Source organism: Eschrichtius robustus, chromosome 7, assembly GCF_028021215.1.
Source record: "Eschrichtius robustus isolate mEscRob2 chromosome 7, mEscRob2.pri, whole genome shotgun sequence".
In the NCBI taxonomy this organism is placed as follows: domain Eukaryota; kingdom Metazoa; phylum Chordata; class Mammalia; order Artiodactyla; family Eschrichtiidae; genus Eschrichtius; species Eschrichtius robustus.
The window spans coordinates 119,986,678-120,009,093 of NC_090830.1; the positions used below are offsets into that span (position 1 = coordinate 119,986,678).

The 22,416-nt window shown below is 37.6% G+C and overlaps 1 protein-coding gene and 1 pseudogene across 1 annotated transcript in view; both read left to right on the forward strand.

Annotated features, from left to right (window-relative positions):
* Positions 1-1,688: 1,688 nt before the first annotated feature.
* Positions 1,689-2,096, forward strand: LOC137767790 (large ribosomal subunit protein eL28-like; annotated as a pseudogene).
* Positions 2,097-6,606: 4,510 nt separating this feature from the next.
* The window catches only part of SMC3 (structural maintenance of chromosomes 3), a 34,097-nt gene continuing 18,287 nt past the window's right edge, over positions 6,607-22,416 (forward strand). The window contains exons 1-12 of the mRNA XM_068548531.1: positions 6,607-6,748; positions 7,734-7,809; positions 12,976-13,014; positions 14,529-14,596; positions 16,465-16,536; positions 16,914-16,993; positions 17,266-17,344; positions 18,756-18,873; positions 19,850-20,025; positions 20,580-20,660; positions 20,895-21,059; positions 21,386-21,507. Coding sequence (XP_068404632.1) covers positions 6,734-6,748; positions 7,734-7,809; positions 12,976-13,014; positions 14,529-14,596; positions 16,465-16,536; positions 16,914-16,993; positions 17,266-17,344; positions 18,756-18,873; positions 19,850-20,025; positions 20,580-20,660; positions 20,895-21,059; positions 21,386-21,507 — 1,091 coding nt within the window. The 5' untranslated portion in view covers positions 6,607-6,733. The remainder of the gene's footprint in view (positions 6,749-7,733; positions 7,810-12,975; positions 13,015-14,528; positions 14,597-16,464; positions 16,537-16,913; positions 16,994-17,265; positions 17,345-18,755; positions 18,874-19,849; positions 20,026-20,579; positions 20,661-20,894; positions 21,060-21,385; positions 21,508-22,416) is intronic.

A 22,416-nucleotide genomic window follows, 5' to 3' on the forward strand; every position in this document is an offset into this window, starting at 1 on the left:
CATAAATAAATAAATAAACAAATACTTTAAAAAAAAAAAAAAAAGACAATGCACAGAAACGGGAGAAAGTACTTGTAAATCATGTATTTGATAAGGGTCTAGTATCCAGGATATATAAAGAACTCTTACAATGCAACTGGGTCCTCTCTTTGGGTCTCATCATGCTGAAATCAAGGTGTCAGCCAGGTTCCAATTTCATCTCAACCTCAGGGGCCTCTTCCAAGCTCACTGGTTTGGGGCATAATTCAGTTCCTTGCAGTTGTAGGACTGAGGCCCTCAGTTCCCAGAGGCTACTTGTTATTCTCTGCCATATGGCCTTCTCCACAGCTTAAAAGACCAGCAGGGGAGCATCTCTGGCTTGGAATCTCTCTGACTTGACTTCCTTTCTGATGCCCTCTTTTGAAGGGCTCACCTGATTAGGTCAGGCCCATCCAAGATCATCTTTTTTAAAAAATTAACTCAAAATTGCCTGATTAGGGATCTGAATTACATCTTCAAAATCCCCTCAAGTCCCTTTGCCATATATGGTAACCTAATCCCAGGAGTGATGTCCCATCATATCCACAAGTCCCATCTACACCCAAGGGGAGGAGATTATACAGGGCATGTACACCAGGGGACAGAAATCTTATAAATCTGCCTGAAGGTGAGGGAGAAAGTCAAATAGATATGTGAGGGAAGAGAATTGCAGGCATCAGGAAGGGCAAGTGCAAAAGTCCTGAGGTAGGGGATACCTGGCACACTTAAATGCAGCTAGAACAGAGAGGGGAGGTAGCAGGAGATGAGATCAGAGAGGCAAAAATGGGCTAGTTTTTTTGGGAAACTTCTAGGACTTTTATCCCCCCAGAATGTTTTTATGAAAATTTTCAAATACAAAAAAGTTTAAAAATTTTTACAATGAAATCCGTATACCTTCCACTCAACTTTCCCATTAATGTTTTAACTACACTTATTTCATCACATCTGTCCATCTGTCTACACAGCTAATTTTTGGGGGATAAATTTCCAAGTAAGTTGCAGACAACAATACACCTCCCCCTAAATACTTCAGCATTCATTATCATTACCTAGAATTCTATATTTAGTATGTTCTTTCTTCTGATGTAAAACGAAAATACAATTAAATGCAAAATTCTTAAGTGAATAGTCATGGAGTTTTGATACACGTAGAAACCTTGGAACCAAAATTCCTATAAAGATATAATTACCATAACCTCCCCCCACATTCCCTTATGTTCCTTCTCATTTCCCCTGGAACCTCCCCTAAGTAATCACTTTTTTGATTTTTTTTCCCACCATGGATTTTCTTCACCTGTTCTAGAACCTCCTATACATAGAGGTATACAGTATGTATTCATGTAGATAAGACTTCTTTCACTCAGTATAATATTGTTGGGATTCATCAAGGGTCATTGCACGTATCAGTAATTCATTTCTCTTTGCTGTCAATGTATATACCTCAATTTATTGATTGAGTCATCTGTTGATATATATTGGGGTCGTTTGCAATTTGGGGCCATTATGAATAAAGCTGCTATGAACATTTTTATACAAATCATGTTGGACATTCTTTTTCATCTTAGGCAAATACCTATGGATGGACTTGCTAGGTCCTAGGGTAGATGTATGTCTAGTTTTATAAGAAAGAAACTCCGTATCCGGCCGCTGCCACGAGAGAAGGTGCCGTCATGTCCGCGCATCTGCAACGGATGGTCGTGAGGAACTGCTCCAGCTTCTTGATCAAGAGGAACAGCAGACGTACAGCACCGAACCCAATAACCTGAAGGCCCGCAACTCCTTTTCGCTACAACGGGCTCATTCACCGCAAGACTGTGGGCGTGGAGCCGGCGGCGGACGGCAAAGGGCTCGTGCTGGTCATGAAGCGGGGATCCGGCCAGCGAAAGGCAGCCGCTTCCTTCGTGCGGACCACCATCAACAAGAACGCCCGGGCCACCCTCCGCAGAATCCCGCACATGATCCGAAAGGACATACGGATTTGCGTATGGCCGTCATCCGCAGAGCCAGCGCCATCCTGCGCAGCCAGAAGCCTGTGATGGTGACGAGAAAGCGGACCCGCCCCACGAAGAGCTCCTGAGCGATCTACCCCCTTCCCCAATGCAATAAAGCTGTCAACTGACTTGCCTCAAAAAAAAAAAAAAAAGAGAAACTTTTTGCAAACTGGTTCTACCACTTACTTTACATTTCTATCATGAATGAATGAGTTTCAGTTCCTCTAAGACCTCGCTCTAAGACCTTTAGTGTTACCAGTATTTTTAATTTTAGTCATTCTGATGCGTGTATAATGGTATAAAAACAAATCTTAAGTGTGCTGAATTTTAAAATGATCAGAGATTTCAGGGTCTTGAGAATTGTCTCTTTGGAAAGGTGCCAAACAGCTGAAGTCTGTATGTTGAAAACTATAAAATATGAAGTTGCTTTTGAGAAAATTGATTGAATGAGGTTTTGTTTGTTCTTTAGCCAGAAAAACAGATGATACAATGTCTGCATTAAATGATTTTTAAATCAATAATTCTTTTTTTCCAGCTGACTTTCAACCTGGAAAAAGAAATTTAACTTTGGGCTACAGGCCAAAAAATTGGGGAAAAAATCTTTGTCCTGAGGTTAGGGTTTTTAAATCTTGCCTATAGCAAAAACTCTGGTTCTAGAAAAGGTGCAGGGAGGAGGTAAACCTCCCGCTTCTTAGTAAATAACTCATTTTTGCATTGTGTTGCTTCCTCCCCCCACCAAAAACCCTTATACTAAATTTGGCGATTTTGCATTAAATAACTTTCAAATTGTAGAACATTTAAAAATATCAATTAAATTGGAAGATTTATCATCTTACCTTATTTGTTAAAGAATGTAATTTTGTGCTTAACTCTGTAGTGATATTTATTACAGAATGCAAAATCGAGAATTTGGAATATGGCATATTTGATTCCAAGCCAGAATTTGAATTTCTGCACTAACCTAAATAGCTAAAGTTTTGAGTAAAGATGATATAAACATGAGATTTCAAGAGCATATTTGAAATTATAATGTATTTTAATTATATATACATATATAATTTTATATTTATATATATATATCACTGGTGACTTTTACAGAATGGTTCTAGAATGACTCAGATAATCTGTACATTATATAAATCTGCACATGACCTAAATCTGGGTATGGTTGTTTGTTTTTTTTTAAATTTATTTATTTTATTTATTTATTTTTGGCTGCGTTGGGTCTTTGTTGCGCATGGGCTTTCTCTAGTTGCAGAGACCGGGGGCTACTCTTCATTGAGGTGCACAGGCTTCTCATTGCGGTGGCTTCTCTTGTTGCGGAGCACGGGCTCTAGGTGTGAGGGCTTCAGTAGTTGTGGCACATGGGTTCAGTAGTTGTGGCTTGCGGTCTCTAGAGCGCAGGCCCAATAGTTGTGGTGCACAGGCTTAGCTGCTCCGTGGCATGTGGGATCTTCCCAGACCAGGGCTCGAACCCGTGTCCCCTGCATTGGCAGGCGGATTCTTAACCACTGTGCCACGAGGGAAGACCTGGGTATGGTTTAAAGATCCATAATGGAAAATTTTTCTAGTTTTTTTTTTTTACCTTTATTGGGATATATTTCACATATAATAAAATTCACCCGTTTAAAGTGTACAGTTTTTAAATTTTTTTTATTGAAGTATAGTTGAATTACAATGCTGTCAGTGGTTTTTACTATATTTAAAAAGTTGTACAACCATCATTACAATCTAATTTTAGAATATTTTGAAAACCCTTCCCAAAACCCTTCCCCAAAACCTGTTTCCCAACCTTCCCACCCAATCTGTAGCCCCAGGCAACTACTAATCTATTTTATGTGTCCATGAATTTGTCTGTTTTGGACTTTTCATATAAATGGAATCATACAATATGTGCTCTTTTGTGACTGGATTCTTCCACTTAGCTTAACATTTGCAAGATTCATCCATGTTTATTTGTGGGGTTTTTTTTGGCTGTGCCACGTGAGTTCCTGGACCAGGGATAGAACCCGGACCATAGCAGTGAGTGTATGTGGCAGTACAGTCTTCAGCATGATTTGGTATTATTTTTTTATTGCTGACTCATATTTCATTGTATGGATAGAGCACATTTTACTCATCCAACAGTTGATGGACATTTAGGTTATTTCTACTTTTTAGCTACTATGAATAATGCTGCTATGGACATTCATACACAAATTTTTGTGTGGAAGTTTTCATTTCTCTTGGGCATATACCTAGGAATGACATTGCTGGGTCATATAGTAATCCTATGTCTAACTTTTTGAGGAATAGCTAAAGTGGCTGCACCATTTTACATTCCCAGCAGCAATAATATAAGACTGTTCCAATTTCTCCATATCCAAGCTGACACCTGTTATTGTCTGTCTTTTTTATTTTAGCTATCCTGTTGGGTGTGAAATGGTATCTGACTGGCTAATGATGGTGAGCATCTTTTCATAAGTTTACTGACCATTTGGGAAAATGTGTATTCAAATCCTTTGCCTATTTTTAAACAGAGTTATTTGTCTTATTATTGTTAAGTTATTAAGTTGTTAAGTTATTGTAAGAGTTCTTTATATATTTCGGATCCAAGTCCCTTGTCAAATATATAACTCACATTTTCTTGTTGTTTTACTTCCTTTGAGGCACAAAAGTTTTTATAAAGTATAATTTTTTTTCTTTCATCATTGTGCTTTTAGTATCATATTTAAGAAACCACTGCCTAATCCATAGTCACAAAGATTTACTCCTATGTTTTCATCTAAAAGTCAGACTCCCTAAAACTGCCTTAAGGCCAGCCAAGATAATAAATTAGAAGCAGTACCACATCTTGGACAGAATGGTGGAAATGAGTGCCACTCTCAAAAGTTTAAAGGATGAGGGGTGGTGGTCCCCATTAAATCTCCATTTAATTCACCAGTTAGGTCCTTGCAAAAACCAGATTGATCCTGACAGACAGTGGACTAACAGAACTTAAGCGAGAGGTAACTCAGCTGCAGGCTGGAGGTAGAATCCTTACTAGAAGAGATCAACACAGACTGGCAGTTATTATCTGGCAAAATGTATTCTTTTTCATCTTCATCTGGAAGGAGTGGAGCATTCCCACGGTGCCTGCAGCAATTCACATTCAATGCCACATTACTTCTTTGCTCTCCGTCATAATATAGTCTAGAGTCCTTAATTCTTTCATCATTGAACAGATTATCATGTTGGTCCACTATACTGACACCATGTTCCTCAGACCTGGGAGGGAGGAAGTGGCAAGTATACTCTGAATACCCTCTTGAAGTGCTCCAGAATCCACTACTGTAGCATAAAAATTATTTTGAGCTGAAAGTACTTGAGTTCCTGAAATCTCTTATCTGCCTCCCAAAAGAGCTCAAAGTAACTCAACTGTTATAAATCCTCTCTCTGGGAACTCACAGAAAAGTCTGACTCTTATCACTGAGTAACACCCAAACAGACAAAGTCACAAAAACTAGCAGGTCTCCCATCTGTTCTCCTAAGGGCCCATTTGACTTTCATAAAAGTCATTTGTTTTCCCTTATGTGCTCTTTCTCTCCCCCTTTTCACCTTCAAATAAGTCATTTGTTTTCCCTGAAGTGTCCTTCTCCCCTCATCTATTAAAACGGTATATAAAGAATTCTGCCAGCACTAAGAGGCGCTGACAGGGATGAAGTTAAGAGGCTACTAGTAATAGTTCAATCTAGAAAGAATAAGGGCTAGAACTGCCAGCCGCAGCGGGAGGGATGGCGAGGACCGACCAACCTGAGTAGCTGCTGAGTGGCAGGTAATTTTACAGCGACCCAGAGATCCAATTTCTAACAATATGTTTTTCCGCTACGATTGATAACAGATCAGATAACACCCAGGGTTGCCACTAGCACCTCGTATCTCTTAGGCTGTTATAAAAAGGGAGGGGGGGTAGCTTTTAATCTTACCTAAATCTCTTTTTGTTGCAGTTGTCCAATCTGCCTAGATTTATAGCAGATGGCAGAGCAGTAAAAATCGCCCGGGGTATTAATAATTATGACATTATTAAAACTAATTTTCGAGCGTCAAGTCCATTTGGGGTGTCCTGCGAGTGGGCGGTCCAGACCCAGTGGGGGCAATTCTAAATTTATAAAAGTTCCCAGAGCGAGAGAATACTGGAGCAGCAGGGATTCTGCACACTGAATCCCACCCACGTCCAGTACGTTGCGTGTTCGGGGACCTGCGCTAGCACCGCATTTCCAAACAGCCCGAGACCACGTGGCCACCTGCACGCACCGCTACTGGCCCTTAGACTCCCAGTCTTAGCTTTGGCGCCGAAGCTTTCCTCCCTGTGGTCGAAACCATTGGCTCCACGCTCGGAGGGAATACGGGCCAACATCACGATCAAGGCTCTTGTCCGAGTGAAGCTTCCGACTAATTCTCAGGAAAAACTCATCTAAAAATTGAGGAATCAAATGAAGTTCACCTAAAGACATCGAAGAAGGGCTCCTTTTGCCAAAAAGAAAGAGCAGATCTGACCCTGATTCCCCCTACTCTCCTTGGGGGCTGCGAGGGTGGTTCCGTCCGAGGCGGGGACTCCGCCTCCATGGGCGCCGCCATTTTGTTTGGCTAGAGGGGAGAGAGCGGCGCTTTGGGGGGAGGGGTCTCCTAGGCGCCTCACCTGAGCCCGCTGGCGAGTTGTTGCTTCTTGCGCGGGAGGCCTTCTCCCCGGCTCGGGGCGAGGAACCATGTACATAAAGCAGGTGAGGCCTGTGCGCCCCTCGCACCCTTCACGGGCCCGTGAGGACCGCTTCTTGAGGCGGGGTGTCGCTTCTCCCCGCAGGGTGGGCGCGGGGCTGGACTGGGACTGTGTGGGAGAGGTGCGGCCCCGGCCCGCAAGCGCGGGGGCCGCGGGGAATTGGGGCGCCCCTTTGCAGCCCGGGCCTCCCCGCAGGGCGCTCGCCTGAGGGAGGCGGGCTCCCGGGGAGAGGGGTGGAGGGGCCGGCGGGGCGGGCCCTTTGGAGGGAACCGGGCCTTCCCGGGAGGGCGAGAAGCGGCCCTGTCCTGCGGGACCGGCTAGCCCCCCGCGGGCCTTTGGCGTGGGGGGTGTGGAGAGAGGGTCTCCCCGGCCCCGGGGACGCCCCTGAGGCCCAAGCTGGGGTGTCTCCCGACTTAACCGGAGAAATGAAAGGGCTCCTCGTTCCTGCAGAATGTGTAGCGCCTCCTCATTCCGTTGTTATTTCTGTCAGAGTGGTCTTCCCGCGCTGGAGTCCACCCCAAAGATGAGCCCCTTCCCACTCTTCACGAGAAGTGTCTCTGCTGCAGGTGTTGGACTCCAGGCAGTCCTGTCCTGGAACGGCGGCTCTTTTTGGCCCGAGTGTGTGACTGACAGGGGCGCCCAGGAAAGCCGGGCCAGTCTGCATACTTGATAGACTTTTATACGGCCCTCTAAGGGTTAGTGTGCCAACGAACCGTATACGGGATGCTTGATTTTGAGAGTTCCCTAACAGGTTACTAATTATAACTCCTAAAAATGCAACAGTGGCAATGGTTACTGATAAACGGGCTGTTTTCAGGAGTTTTTTTTAATCACTTTGCAAAATGAGTTTTTCTTCTAGGACATGGAAGCTTTTCTGTCTTGCGTTAAATGAGAAACCAGAACGGGAAGGAGTGCAAAAGGAAAATGTTAGCTTAGAAGTTATTTCTTTTGGGGTGTGTTCTGAAAAAAATCTCTCTTTTATTCATTAGGTTATTATCCAGGGTTTTCGAAGTTATAGAGATCAAACAATTGTAGATCCCTTCAGTTCAAAACATAATGTTATTGGTAAGTGTTCATGGTTTACTAGACCAGATTTATGTCTCTACAGCCATTTAAATCCTGCCTGTGTTTAGGCTTAAGGAGACAGGAATTGTCTCTGAATATTACATAAATTTATGTGTATTTTTTTCTATATGAAATTACTTTTCTGTTTTTTTATCTGCACTGATGAAATTGCTTCCTTTATATGTTTAAAATACTTGAATAAGACAATCATAAATTACTCATTTTTATTTGGTAGCCTTGTATGTGTATGTTTTGACAGATTTAAGTTTATAGTGAATGACTAAATTTAGCGTTTCAGCTCTTCTTGGTATGTCATTTTCTAGTTAAAATGGACACTATTGCCTTATTTCAAAGGTGACCATTCTTTTTGCACAAATTAGATTGTTCTCAGATTTTTTTAAAATGTCCTATTATAATGTCTAAGGACAGACTACACAGGTTGGTGGGAAGAGCATAAACTGAATTGTAACAGAATGGGGTTCAAATCCCAATTCTGCCATGTATTCTTCAAACTTGACTTCCTGAGCTGCTTAGTTTTCTCATTTGCAAAGTGGAAATAATGATATACATCTCATGGGGCTGTTGGGAAGATTAAATGAGAAAGCAGTTGTGTGAGGACAAGGGGCTAATGGTTATTGCAGTATAATAGTTAATCTATAGATTCTTCAGATGATAAGGTTTCATTTTGCTGGTACAGACAGCAAAAGTGTTTTCTGACAGTCTGCTGAGTTTTTAAAGGGTAGGTGAAATGAGTGCTTCTAGACACCAGAAAAGCAAAGAATTGCTATTGACATAGATTTCTGCTACAGTGTCCTTACAGAGTTTATTGGCATGCTAGTCGGCTTGGTCTACCATAACAAAATATCGTAGACTAGGTGGCTCAAACAACAGGGATTTATTTTTTCACTGCTCTGGAGGCCTCCCTCTCCATCATGCTCACAGGACCTTCTTTGTTTGAGCCTCTCCCTCACCCTCTTACAAGAGCACTGATCCCACCATAAAGGCCCCACACTCCTAACCTCACATTAATTACCTTCCAAAGACCCGCATCTCCTAACCTCACATTAATTACCTTCCAAAGACCCGCATCTGCAAAAAGCTTCACATGGGGGGGTTAGGGCTTCAGCATATGAATTGGGTGGGGCAGGGACACAGTTCAGTCCATAGCATGGGTGAGGTGAGATTCATAGAGAAATCAGTAAAGGGTGAACAGTGAATACTGATGTTCCCAGAGAAACTTGGAGAATCATACTTTATTTTGAAATAAATAAATAATAAAATTTTAAAATTGAGGGCAAGGAAAAAACCTGCCCTTGGTACATCAATTGCAACTTTGTAGTTGGGAATAAAGAAAACACACTTTTCCCTCTGCCTTGCCTACTAGAGAATCGTTAATTGAATTGGTGTGCCATAAGGGTAGCTTGATTGTACTAGAGTTTTACTTACATTTTGATTATAAGTGCCTTCTGATGTTCATCAATAAAAAAATCTTTAGAAACGGAGAAAAATGAATAATTACTAGATTTATATTATTTCCTTAACTTACAAATTAAAAGTCGATAAATATCTTAATATGTCAGTTGTATACAGTTGTCCCTTGGTATCCTGAATGCTTGTATAAAACTTGTTATAAAATCTTAGTGTTTTTGCATATAACCTAAGCATATCTCTAGATTACTTATAATACAATGTAAATGCTATGTAAATAGTTGTAAATATAATATACCTGCTGTGTAAATAGTTGCCAGCTTGTGGCAAATTCCAGTTTTGTTTTTTGGAACTTTCTGGAAAGTTCCCCTACCCCCCCCCCCCCCCCACCCGGAATATTTTCAGTCCGCAGTTGGTTAAATCCCCAAGTGTGAAACACAGGGATGTGGGATTCAGAGGACTGACTGTAATTTTATAAATGAACTGTAAAATGATGGCCGTTATTACCTAGAATGATTAAATTATATCTTTAGGGCCTATCAAGTATTTTTGTTTTAGCTATTATCAGACAGCTGTTTTACTACTTTGGTTGCAACATTAAGATTGTTAATAGTCACAGTTACAAAGGACGTTATCTAAATGTTCTTTCCTTTTAACTGAAAAAACATAATATGATTTTGTTTAACATATTTTAAAAATAGGTCCCTTAATTGTATAAGAAAGACCAAAAATAGTATACAGTGAGATTGTTCCTAAAAATGTCTTTTGAAAGCTTACCACTTTGATTGTTTAATGATTTTGACCCTTAAAAAAAACACAGGATTTGAAGGCAGATACCTCATGTGCTGATACTTGAATGTTTGATGTTTTAAGTGCAAGAACCATAAACCTTTTTAAGTTTACCTTTTTTCTGGCTTTCTAACAAAAGAAATATACGTGAAGTTATAGAACATAAAGAGCATAAAAGCTAAAAGGAAAAAATTTAAACTGTAATCCTTCTCCCCCGAGCTAGCTTGTGGTTTCCTGGAGAACAGAGCCCGAGGCCTGCTTAGCTGCTAAGGCGTTAATGGGAGGGTGCAGTCTGAGGGCAAGGGGTTGGGGGGGTAGTGGTCATAGCTTTATAAAGAAGATACACCTGGTTTGCAGTCACATTGGATAACTTACTGACAGACTTTGTAAACCCACCACACCTTGGAAAGCTCAGGTGGGAGAGGTATGGAGAAGGTTTTATGTGCTACCTTCTGTCTCTCTTTGGTCAAAGTTTACCACATAGGGCATTGATTCCCCACCTCCCCCACCCCCCAACTGTGCTTTTGGATTGTGTTACTCTGGGGACTAACCCCCCTGGAGTGGTTGGGGAACTGTAACCTCCTTTGGGTTTTCACAGATCTGAATGCACCCCCAGGGTAGGCTGAAACAACCTGAGGTGTTGGGAGACTAGCCTCTCTATTGACAGGCAGCCAAGGCCTGGGTTAGGGCAGGTGAATCTGGGGACACACATAAACTGGGTCTATCTCAATACCCCTTCAGTTTTCGTGTGCATATATATAAGTACGCCTTTTTAAATAAAAATTGGTTTGTAGTAATCTGTTGGTAATCTGTTTTTTTCTCCTTCAGAATAAACTGAAATATCTTTCCCTATCATTAAGTATTCAACATCCTTAAAATTGCTATGTAGCATTCCACTGTGTGGGTAGGAGTAATTCTTAGGGAAATTATAAATTTTTCAGTTATTTATGAATGGATTATGGTTTGAACCATAATTTTCTGTAATTTTTTAATGATAAATTACCTTTTAAAACTTTTATTTAGTGATAATTTCAAATTGACAGAAAAGTTGCATAAATAAGAACAGTACAGAGACACTACTTGTGTATCCTTTACCCAAATCTACTGTTTTGGGTTTTTTTTTAATTAATTAATTAATTTTTGCCTGCTTTGGGTCTTCGGGCTCTAGGCGCGCGGGCTTAGTTGCTCCGCGGCATGTGGGATCTTCCCAGACCAGGGCTCAAACCCATGTCCCCTGCATTGGCAGGCGGATTCTTAACCACTGTGCCACCACGGAAGTCCCCCAAATCTACTGTTAACATTTCCCCACTTGCTCTGTCATTTGCACTCACTCTCACACTTATTTTTTCTTAGAGTAAGTTATGTACATCATGGTTCTTTACCTGTGACTTCAATGTGTACTTTCTAAGAGTAGGGATATTATCTCATATAATCACAGTGTAGTTATCAATGTCAGTAAATTTAACATCAATACAATAATATTTTATTTTCGAGCTATGTTGACTGACCCAGAGATTTTCTTTGTAGCATTTTTCCCCCTAGTACAAGATTTAATTTAGGATCAGGCGTTGCATTTAGTTGTCATGCCTCTTTAGTCTCATTTAATCTGGATCATTTCCACAGCCTTCCTTTGTCTTTTACAGTGTTATTTTTGAAAAATATTACGTAAATGATGTGTCCTTTTCAGGGTATTCCACCTGGAGGCACATGATATCCATCTACTTATTGATGATGATAGTTTTGATCACTGAGTAGAGATTCTGTCCAATTTTTCCACTGTATAGTTAGTGTTTTCTCCCTTGCAACTAATGAATAATATGGAGATGGGGAGAGACTTATGGACCATGCACATATTGTGCTCCTTATCAAAATTCCCCCTCAGATTTAGCATTCACTGATAATTCTTGCCTTTATTGTGATGGTTACAGGATGATGATGTTCCATTTCCAGCACTCCTTTCACATTTACCACTTGGTATTCTACTGTAATCAAACGTCTTCACTCCTTAGCTATTTATTTATCTTTTTATTATCAGTATGGACTCATGGATTATTCCCGCCTACCCCTCCCCAGCAATAATTTATAATTCATCTAATTATTTTGGTGCTCAAATTGTCCTAGATTTAGCTAATAGAAGCCCCCATCAGGCTGGCCTCTGTGTCTGTTGTATGCCTTTTTTTTTTTTTTTTTTTAAAGCACTTCATTACTTTCTGATTTCTTTAGAATTTATATTGGATTAAAGGTGATGACTTTGGGGCTAATTTGTTCAGGATATTGGTCAAGATTGAGAGAGAGTGGCATGGTTATTCATGACTCTTAACAATTAAAATTTTGTTAAACAAAAGTTCAAATGAATTCATTAAATCTAAAACATTTGATATCCTTTTATGTATAGAATTGCTTATTTCTGAATTCAGGTATTTAAAAAAAGTGCCTTATAGTTGTCTGTATTTTTGTGATTCTAATAACTATACATGATGTATAGGGCTGATCAGAAACTGTTTAACATGGAAATGGTTTGAAAATTTTAAATGATTGTTTAAGTATTTTAAATTTTTAGCATTATGTGAATCTTTAAATTGTTAAATATATTTTATTATATACAATTAAAATAGAATTACATGTCCATTGTAATGATTATAAATCATGAAAACCAGGTAGTATATTTAGTTATTCCTGTTAATTTTAAACTATTGGGAAAGAGCAAAAAAATAAACAATGAAATAAATTTCTTTAAGAAAAAAATTATCTGAAGACTATACAAAAATTGCACTCATCTGGTAATTAAAGCTGTTTTGTTTATTGATTTGTTGTTCACTGTTCTGTTGTACTTAATTTCAGTTTTTAAGATGTTATGTTAGAAAATTGGATTTTATATTTTTTGAATACTTTCTGTAAAGTTTTAATGTTTTTTATACAAAATAACATGGACTTTTTGAAATTTTGTAGTGGGCAGAAATGGATCTGGAAAAAGTAACTTTTTTTATGGTAGGTATTGTTTTTTGAATTCTAAACATAGTAAGACCTAGGTATCTTACGGTAGTTTATCTGAGGTTATGTCTGCCTGAAACACAAGAAATACTTCTTCAAACGAGGTTGCAATTTAATGTAGAGGGTTTAGAGTATAAGAATCTGAGCTCTACTCTAGTGATTAGCCATGTGAGACTGGGCAAAACACTTAACTTCTCAAAGTACTCTTTCACTTTAAAAACAGAGATATTTGCCCTGCCTACCTTAGATGGGTTGTGAGAATCAAATGAGATAATATGTATGGAAGTGCTTTCTAAACTTGAGTGCTGTATATAAATGTTGTAAATGCAGAGAGAGAGATTCAAAGAATGTAAGTGCAGTAGAATAGTTAATATTGTTATGGAAAATGGCTTATCTGTTTCATCCAAATCAATTATTTTAATAAAAGATGGAGGGGTGTAAAAAACTAGACTCAACAAAGACAGTTGTTGGTTGTCAGAAGATAGTAAGTAGAGCTTTGAAAACTATCTCTAAAGATAAAATGCGTTTAAGAATAGTAATGCCTCTGTTAAATTCTTTGGGGAGAAAAAATATTTTAACAGATTTGGACTGTACAAGGAGTAGATTGAAAAAATTTTGAACCTCTTAGTTGAGTAGTGCTTGAGGAAAAGGATGGTGTAGTAATAGCAAAGGTTCTATCCCTTTGCTTATAAATCTAAGGGGTACTCTGTACCCTATCAGTGGTTGTAATTTGGGGATGGTGAGAAGAGTAGGATTGGAGTGGAAGTATTAATATTTCATGATCTCCAGGGGGGATGAGGGCAGTTTGCATCTGTCCCCTCCAAGGTGATTATAAAAGAAAACCAATCCCCACCTCCACCCCCAGCATACACATTCGTATATACATACTCCCTCTTTCAGAGTGTCAGAGCTCTCTTGGGTGGACTGGGAATAGAACAGTTGAGTAAAGAGTTCCATTTCTAGGAGAGGGTGGTCCAGTTAGGCATTCTGTGGAAGCAGGAATGGCTTCTTCTTACAGAAGACAAAGGGTAAGTAAGTACTGCAGTAGAAAGTGGAAATCTGAAACATTTCCTACTTAGTGCTATTTATTTTGACAAAGTATGCAATTAAGGATATTATAGGAATATATCCTATTTTGTTAAATATTTTAATTTATATTATTTATATCTAGTGGATAAAAGCAACTATAGCGTGAAACCTAACCATGTATACTTTGATCAAGAGGTACACCTTAGTTCTACTTGTCTGTTCGTGTATTTCAGTGTTTTTATTTTCTTACCTTAAATGTTTCAGTGAAAACTTAATGTTTTTCTAATATCATCATTTCCTAGCTGATTAATCTGAAGTACAGGCATATTTTCTGCATTCCTTTTGTCTATATGAAACAGGTAATCTACTTTATCTGCATTGTTCATTACCTGATATACTGTATTCTGCGAAGGTATGGGAAATTATGACTAAGGCATAAATCCTTTTTTAGATCCTACTAATAGTTGTTTTTGTATTTCTAGCAATTCAGTTTGTTCTCAGTGATGAGTTTAGTCATCTTCGTCCGGAACAGAGATTGGCTTTGTTACATGTGAGTGAGACTGCTTTATGGATATTAAATACTTCTAAAAATACATTGTCAATTCTGGTAAACAAAATTATTTTTTCAAGTTTCAGATCCTTTGTGAACATGACACAGTGTATCTCTTATGTATGTTGTTCTGCTGTGAAATTTAGCTTACTATATTAATGCAGGATAAAGGCTTAAATTTTATATAATGGTAAGAAAGTTGTGCGAGTTCCCTATGGATGGATATGCCTTCCATATAAATTCTTTATTAGGAGTATGACCTGGTAACGGTCTGGAAGCAGGTTTGCTGAGAAAGTTAGGTTGGGGATTAGAAACTTTGAGACTCAGAATCAGAAGTTAATTGTGGGGACTTCCCTGGTGGTCCAGTGGTTAAGACTCCGTACTCCCAATGAAGGGGGCCCAGGTTTGATCCCTGGTCAGGGAACTAAGATCCCACAAACCACAGCTAGGCCCACGTGCTGCAGCAACTGAGCCCACGCACTCTAGAGCCCATGCGCTGCAACCAAGACCCAGTGCAGCCTACATAAATAGTAAATAAATAAATAAGTTAATTGGGAGCATAGAAAAGCAACCATTACAAACTAAACAACATAAAGTTATTTTTAGCCGTATTTATACTTAAATGGTAACATCATTTGGTAACAATGGTTAACATCCAATATGAAAGACAGTATATTTATAGTAATGAAAATTGTTAGAATTTTTCTTTAGATAATTATGAATAAAAACTAATTTTAGGATAAAATATAAAAGGCTATGATAAAATGATGTAACTTTATTTATTTACTTACGTACTTACGTACTTACTTACACTGGGTCTTTGTTGCGGCATGCAGGATCTTCATTGCAGCACGCGGGATCTAGTTCCCTGACCATGTGTCGAACCTGGGCCCCCGCAGAGCCTTAGCTACTGGACCACCAGGGAAGTCCCTGTCTTGTTTAAATATGGCTTATAATTAATTTTAAGACCAGAAAGCGAGATTCCTCAATATATCTCCACAGTATCTCTCAGACTTAAAGTTCTTTTTCTAACCATTATCTTTTCCTCCCCCTATTTTTTTTTTTTTTTTTGGCTGCGCCGTGTGACTTGCAGGATCTTAGTTCCCCATCCAGAGATTGAACCAGGGCCACATAGTGAAAGAGCCAAGTGCTAACCACTGGACTGCCAGGGAATTCCCTCCCCCAACTCTTACATTTGAATTTTTAGTCCAGTAATCAGGATTGATTCCCTATAGAAAAATCTCTCTCTAGGTTTCTCAGATTAGCATTAAAAGAATAATTTCTTTAGGTATCATTCTTCATTGTATTGAACTACTACATAATAGCAGTTTTCACAATCTAGAAATTATCTGGGCTTGGTATGTAAGTAGTTGGGTCACAAATCGGTCTAAATGTGACCCATATGTTAAATGCATATGTTTTCATAGCAGATTTTAAACTATATAGAATATCTCAAATGTTTAAAAAGACAGTTTTTATCATGTGACTTGTTAGGGTTCCTTTCTAGCATTAAGATGAATCTATAAGAGAGAAGCCTCAAAGTGTTTTATATTTTAGCAAATAGGTAAAATTGGGTGGCTATGGGGTCTTATGCTCTAATGAAGTGATGTGCAGAACAAGACCTATGTAAATCTAACTTTGACATCTCTTGTATAGTTCCCATTTTTAAAATTCAGAATCAAAAGCTGTTTGGTTGAGTTTTGTTATCCTAATCCAGTGTTTGCTGCTTTGGCAAGAGGGATATATATTAGTCTGATAGAAATTTTTCTCCATTGAATCAGGCTTGTTACCATGCACTAAACTTTAAAAGTATTTAAAGAATATGAAAACACCACTTATGCAACACATTAATTTTTCTCATGTTTTAGGAGGGTACAGGACCTCGTGTTATTTCTGCTTTTGTGGAGATTATTTTTGACAATTCAGACAACAGGTTGCCAGTGAGTAACTGCTTTTTCTTTTCAGTAGTAACATTGAGAATTTTATTGATGCAACTGACTTTTTTCATGCTTTGAAACACTTATTTATAGTTGTACTTCGGCTTTTATAATTTAGTTCATACTAAAATAACTACAGCTTACATACTAATTTTGTCTTAAAGTTGTAATGAATATTCTGGTAAACAAATGGGAATGTGTAAGCTGTTGTGAAAAAATGTCTTTGTCATAGAATTGAGTATTCGTGGCATATCTTTAGTGAGATGATTGAAGTTTCAAAATAATTGCTATGATGAGGGACTCTGAAATGACCTTATTAACTATAAAGTTTCCACTTTTACTATTAGATTTACCTTTGGGCTTTTCCTTTTCTTTCTTAGATCGACAAAGAGGAAGTTTCACTTCGAAGAGTTATTGGTGCCAAAAAGGATCAGTATTTCTTAGACAAGAAAATGGTCACGTACGCATTTTTCTTTATGTTTGTAATTTCTACACAAAAGAGTAAAAGTATTTTACTTGCCTCATGTATGAGGTACTTTTGCCTCATGTTCAACAAATCACAATTTAGAGCATAAATATAAGAATCAAGATTCTCTGAGGCTGATAGAACAGAAGGGTTAAATGACTGTTCTGTACTCCTTCATGCACCTTAACTTAGGAGTTAGTGTACTCTTTTTGCTTATAGTTGGATTGTTATGTATTTGAAAATTTTTTTTAATTGTTTATCAACAGGAAAAATGATGTGATGAATCTCCTTGAAAGTGCTGGTTTTTCTCGAAGCAATCCTTATTATATTGTTAAACAAGGAAAGGTAAGAAATATGTATCTTTTTAAGTGGAATTTGTTTTCTGAGTATATTCATTGAATGATGAGTTTGATTTCATTCTAGTGGTTAAGTTGGAGTGAAAATAGACCTTATTGTCTTCTGTTTTCATTGATTTATTTTGCACTGAAGTTTGTATTACCTTTTTTGTGGCCATAAATTTATGTACAAAATAGATCCATTGCATAGTGGGGTAAAAGTATTTCAGTAGAATTATTTAAGTGGATCTTGTTTTCTTGGTGATCTGTATCATTTACCAAGGTGCACTGTACTGGAAGACATTTTTGGTTTGTAGAAGTTACAATCATATTAAAGAATGTTGTAGAAACTTTATAAAAATCACATTTGAAAAAAGTTACTTTCTGAAATTAATACTCTCTCTGTTAGTATATCACAGAGTTAAAATGCTAGAAAGCTTACATTACCAGAAATCTACCATAGTGCTACATATTGTTTTCCCTTAATACAATTTATATTCTTTATAGTTTTTAGGAGTTATATACTTTATCTGATTGTTCTACTGTTTCCTCGTATGTTTTAACTATATATATCTAAAAGAATTTCTTTTTCTTAGAACATACCTGCAGTGTCCTGATAGTTTTCTGTTGTGCTATATTGAACTAGGGGAAAATCCTTTTAAAATGTCCACTTCTTATTTCATGTTGGAGGCTTTTTTAGGTATGTATTGGAAAGTTAGCATTCAGAAGAAGTGATTAGAAAGGATATGGAGTTTCACTTTAAGAGCAAGATTTTGAAAAGACTGTCTTTATAAGAGAAATTTCTTTAAAAGGAGGCTGGGGACTTCCCTGGCGGTCCAGTGGTTAAGACTTCACCTTCCAACTCAGGAGGTGCAGGTTCGATCCCTGGTCGGGGAACTGAGATCCCACATGCCTTGGGGCCAAAAAGCAAAACAGAAAACAGAAGCAATATTGTAACAAATTCAATAAAGACTTTAAAAATGGTCCACATCAAAAAAAAAAAACTTTAAAAAATAAAATAAAATAAAAGGAGGCTGATTTTAAAGCGGTTATCTGAGTCTTCCTGCACACATGCAACATAGGTCCCTTTACATCATTTCAATTTTTGCTCATATGTCATTTCATATAAGCCATCTGTGTCTGCCTCTTTTACAAGGACATTACTGTCACTCCAACTCTTTATGCTATATTTTCTTATTTTGTTTTGTTTTTCCTCATAGCAATTATAATGTAATGGTATGCATACTTCCTGTTTTTTTCCACTGGAAAGTAGGTTCCTTGAGGGCAAGACCTTTTCTGTTCATTGCTATTTTCCCAGTGCAAACTCATACTTAAAACTTAGCATGTGAATAACTTTCAGGGTAGAGCTCTTAAAGAGCAGTCTGTAGCTCTGTAAATAATTATTTTTCTAAAACTTTTAGATCAACCAGATGGCAACAGCACCAGATTCTCAGAGACTAAAACTATTAAGAGAAGTAGCTGGTACTAGAGTGTATGATGAACGAAAAGAAGAAAGCATCTCTTTAATGAAGGAAACAGGTAAAATAAATGTGATTCTACCTTATTCTTTTTGTTGTGAATTACTTTTTCGTTGTGTTATGATACTTGAGAGGAGTTGTCTATTCTCAGAAGTATATTGTATGATAATTTGCCTATATACTGAATGGAGAAAAAATTAGTTTCAGGAGGTTTAAGGTTTGAGAGTTCCAATAATTTGTCTCTTTGAATAAAGAGTTGTTACTGTGAGATAATAGTGCTTTTCTAGGTCACCTACTTTGTGCCTCTAATGTCCTTTTTATTATTAGTGAGGATAATAATGTATGTATTCCTCAAAAAAAAAATTGCTGGACTGTCAGTTGGCATTAGGCTTTAAGTTGTTCAGGAGCAAGTAAATGTGAAATTTTGAACTTCCAGTCTTCCTTAGTACATTTATTGTGGAAACCCTACTTTGCTTTTCAAGTGCTGTGCCCTCTCATGGCTTAGAGTCAGACAGTTTTGGGTTCAAAATCTGACTAATAATTACCTGATATTGTGACTTTAGACTTGACCTCTCTGGTCCATAACTTTCCCATCTGTGAAATCCTTTTTTATAGTTTGTAGTGGTGAGTAGAGGAGCAAAGTAGCACCATGATTGGAATATAGTTGGTATTCAGTATATGGCAGCTATAGATAATGCTGTTGTAAGAATTGAGAATCAGTGACACCAGTGATGTTAAATACGGTTTTTTTTTTTTTAATGTCATGGGAAGGCACACTGGCTTTTAAAGGAAGTTTAAACAGAGGCCTTTACCACATGTAATAAAAGAATCAGTGTCACCATGTGTTTATTCTCTGATGCTTTTCATAATAAAGCATTTTAATTGCCATTTTAGCATCTTGGATTTGGTTACCACATAATATCAAAGAAATAATGCTAACATTCTTAAGATTAAGTTTAACTCATGGTATATTTGAGAATTGATGTTACATAAAAATTTTATTCAACTCCTTCACCCCTCTCCCATTTATTTTTAAGAGGGCAAACGGGAAAAAATCAATGAGTTGTTAAAATACATTGAAGAGAGATTACATACCTTAGAAGAAGAAAAGGAAGAACTAGCTCAGTATCAGAAGTGGGATAAGATGAGACGAGCCCTGGAATACACCATTTACAATCAGGAACTTAACGAGACTCGTGCTAAACTTGATGAGGTAAAATACTTTGCCACTTCAGTTTAATTTTATTTTTACGAATATATTAAACTCATTCTATATTTATACTTTTCAATGATTTTTAAACACAAACTTCAAAATTTTAAAACCTCTTAGTGAATTCATTACTCAGCAAATTTACACTATCAGTTTACTCCAAGGAAAATGCCTAGACCCACATAGTCCTTGCTGTAGTTGTATCTGAAATATAATTAGGTGGTGGTGTCAGGCAGACCAGGATGAGAGGAAGCCACCTTTAAAGTTTCATGGATTTTTTTCCTGGCTTTTTAAGGTGTAATTTGTAATTAGTATTGCTGACATTTTGTACAAAAATTTATCTTAGGTAATGCTGAAAACTACAGGCGTTTTCTATTTAAAACCACTACAATTATTTTTGGGAAAAATTTTTTAAGTGAATGCTTATTTTAGCAGATATTTAAAAATTTTGCTAAAAATATTTAGCAGATATTTTAAAATTTAGCAGATATTTAAAAATTTTAAATACTGAACAAATTCGAAATGAGTTAGAAATCATAGCTTGGTTTTTTTTCCAGCTTTCTGCTAAGCGAGAGACTAGCGGAGAAAAATCCAGACAATTAAGAGACGCCCAGCAGGATGCAAGAGATAAAATGGAGGTAAGGTTATAAACCAGGTTTAGGTTAAGTCATATTTTTGACCACAGTAAACTTTTTGTACCAGAATTATAGAATGGTAACTTCAAGTGGGGTGTCACTGAGATTGAGTATTGGAAAGACAGTAGTACTGAAAGTTTAAATGAAAGAAAAAGAAGAGACAAATCAATGGTGTCCTGATTTTGCTGTTGTATATCTAGTTGTCTAACTTGTTTCTATTTGATACTTTTTGAGTAGGATATTGAGCGCCAAGTTAGAGAACTGAAAACAAAAATTTCAGCTATGAAAGAAGAAAAGGAGCAGCTCAGTGCTGAAAGACAAGAACAGATTAAGCAGAGGACTAAGTTGGAGCTTAAAGCCAAGGATTTACAAGATGAATTGGCAGGCAATAGTGAACAGAGGGTGAGTTAAAGTGCTAAAAATGAAAGATATAAATGTTCAGGTGAGTGGGAACTGCAGAGGACAGTCCTTTCTGTGGCACGGGTGCTTGAATTTTTGTAAAAGATTTGGCACATTAAAATAATTTGCATTCAAGTTGCAACTGAGTACTATCTTTGTTACTTACATTTAAAAATTAGTTTTGTGTTGCAGGATCAGTTTAAAAATTAGTTTTGTGTTGCAGAATCAGTCTCATGAGTTTTTTTTCATGAGAAAATATTTTATGCTAGACTTATAAGTTAAACAAAAGTTTTTAAACAGATTGCATTTTTACTTATCTTCATTTACAGAAACGCTTATTAAAAGAAAGGCAGAAGCTGCTTGAAAAAATAGAAGAAAAGCAGAAAGAACTGGCAGAAACAGAACCTAAATTCAACAGTGTAAAAGAAAAAGAAGAGCGAGGAATTGCTAGGTCTGGGATTTTTTTTACCAACAATTCTAATTTTCTACATTGTTCCTCTATAGAACCTTATTAAATAGTTACGGGTTAAGAAGGTACAGTAAATAAGGGCAAAAGTTAAATGCCCATTTCAAAGTAATAGGCAGTGTCGGCCAGGCATTATTGTATGCTTATTGCCTATTGAAAAGCCCTAGGAGATCCACAGTATCACCACTGTAAATTTGACAAACTTGAGGCTCTGGGGGGGTTCAATAACTTGCCCAAGATAATATAACTAAATGTTGGGCATTTAAAAACATGCATGATGATTGTTCTTTTTTTACCCAAATTGTATTCTGCTGTGTGTTCACTCTCCCACTTTATGTCATTTTAACATCTAGACATTTTAGTATCTATCCGTAGATTGGACTTGCCAACGTTTGCTGATTTCACAATTTAGTACATTGTCATGTTTTTATGCCACTTATGTTCATTTTAATGAATTGCCTGTTGATATCTTTTGTCCATTTTTTTCTGATTTTTTTTTCAGCTTTTTAAAAAAATTTATTTATTTTATCCTACTTATTTTTGGCTGTGTTGCGTCTTTGTTGCTCTGCGCGGGCTTTCTCTAGTTGTGGTGAGCGGGGGCTACTCTTCGTTGCGGTGCGCAGGCTTCTCATTGTGGTAGCTTCTCTTGTTGTGGAGCACGGGCTCTAGGTGCGCGGGCTCAGTAGTTGTGGCTCATGGGCTCTAGAGCACAGGCTCAGTAGTTGTGGTGCATGGGCTTAGTTGCTCCGTGGCATGTGGAATCTTCCCAGACCAGAGCTTGAACCCGTGTCCCTGCATTGGCAGGCGGATTCTTAACCACTGCGCCACCAGGGAAGCCCATTTTTTCTGATTTTTTTTTAAAATTTATTTTTATATTTATTTTTGGCTGTGTTG